The sequence below is a fragment of the Limulus polyphemus genome, unplaced genomic scaffold (assembly GCF_000517525.1).
Source record: "Limulus polyphemus unplaced genomic scaffold, Limulus_polyphemus-2.1.2 Scaffold10187, whole genome shotgun sequence".
Classification (NCBI taxonomy): Eukaryota; Metazoa; Arthropoda; class Merostomata; order Xiphosura; family Limulidae; genus Limulus; species Limulus polyphemus.
The window spans coordinates 11,471-13,189 of NW_013675797.1; the positions used below are offsets into that span (position 1 = coordinate 11,471).

The 1,719-nt window shown below is 33.5% G+C and overlaps 1 protein-coding gene across 1 annotated transcript in view; it reads right to left on the reverse strand.

Moving 5' to 3' along the window:
* LOC106476282 (ATP-dependent DNA helicase Q1-like) overlaps positions 1-1,719 on the reverse strand; it is a gene marked incomplete at both ends in the record, with an annotated part of 17,714 nt that overhangs the window by 11,466 nt on the left and 4,529 nt on the right. Inside the window, one exon of the mRNA XM_013936946.2 lies at positions 1,016-1,182. Within this exon, the coding sequence (XP_013792400.2) occupies positions 1,016-1,182 (167 nt within the window). The remainder of the gene's footprint in view (positions 1-1,015; positions 1,183-1,719) is intronic.

Sequence of the window (1,719 nt, forward strand, 5' to 3'; positions counted from 1 at the left end):
GTAACTGTATAGTCCCAATAACCATAAATAGAAAAAAAAGAAACAATGTGTACTGTACATAATTGTATAGTCCCAATAACCATAAATAGAAAAATAAGAAACAATGTGTACTGTACATAATTGTATAGTCCCAATAACCATAAATAGAAAAATAAGAAACAATGTGTACTGCACATGTGTACTAAATACCAGGTATACTACACTGTATACTAAATACCAGGTATACTACACTATATACTAAATACCAGGTATACTACACTGTATACTAAATACCAGGTATACTACACTGTATACTAAATACCAGGTATACTATACTATATACTAAATACCAGGTATACTACACTATATACTAAATACCAGGTATACTACACTATATACTAAATACCAGGTATACTACACTGTATACTAAATACCAGGTATACTACACTATATACTAAATACCAGGTATACTACACTGTATACTAAATACCAGGTATACTACACTATATACTAAATACCAGGTATACTACACTGTATACTAAATACCAGGTATACTACACTGTATACTAAATACCAGGTATACTACACTATACACTAAATACCAGGTATACTACACTATACACTAAATACCAGGTATACTACACTAAACACTAAATACCAGGTATACTACACTATACACTAAATACCAGGTATACTACACTAAACACTAAATACCAGGTATACTACACTATATACTAAATAAGCTTAAAGTTATACACTGAGCTATTTGTGCTATGCCAATCACAGGCATCAAATCCTAAATTTTAACATTGTCAGTAGTCTGAATTACTGTTGAGCCAATCATGGAGCAAATAATAATAAACACAACAAGTACATGTGGATCATGAGACAGCTGGAGAGTGATCGTTTGGTTCTAACTACTGATGCATAACACTGGTGTGCACTTCAAGTGTCTTATCTGTGACATTAGTTCTGTCTCACTGTAAACGGCACATTACTTTCATGTATTGAAATAGGAAAGCAGATGTTGTTTTACCTCATATTTTAAGTTTGGTCTGTTGTATGATGCTTTGAGAACAAGACATCCACCAATATTCAGCATCTTCTGGACATCACTAACTACTTTAGCTGTGGCAGTAGCTGTAAGACCAAGGATTGGTACCTTGGGAAACTGTCTTTTCATGATACCCAGAAATTTGTAGTCTGGAATAAGTAGCAAACTGAGTGGTTAATTTAAATAGTCTGTAACAACTGGTAAACTGAGTGGTTAACTTAAACAGTCTGGAACAACTGGTAAACTGAGTGGTTAACTTAAACAGTCTGGAACAACTAGTAAACTAAGTGGTTGGTTAATCTAAATAGTCTGAAACAAATAGTAAAATATCTGGTTAACTTAAATAGTCTAGAACAATTGGTAAACTGAGTGGTTAAATAGTGTGGAACAAGTGGTAAACTAAGTGGTTAACTTAAATAGTCTGGAACAAATGGTAAACTGAGTGGTTAATGGAACAAGTGGTAAACTGAGTGGTTAATGGAACAACTGGTAAACTGAGTGGTTAATGGAACAACTGGTAAACTGAGTGGTTAATGGAACAAGTAGTAAACTGAGTGGTTAATGGAACAAGTGGTAAACTGAGTGGTTAATGGAACAACTGGTAAACTGAGTGGTTAATGGAACAAGTGGTAAACTAGGCGGTTAATTAGTGTGGAACAAATGGTAAACTAAGTGGTTAACTTAAA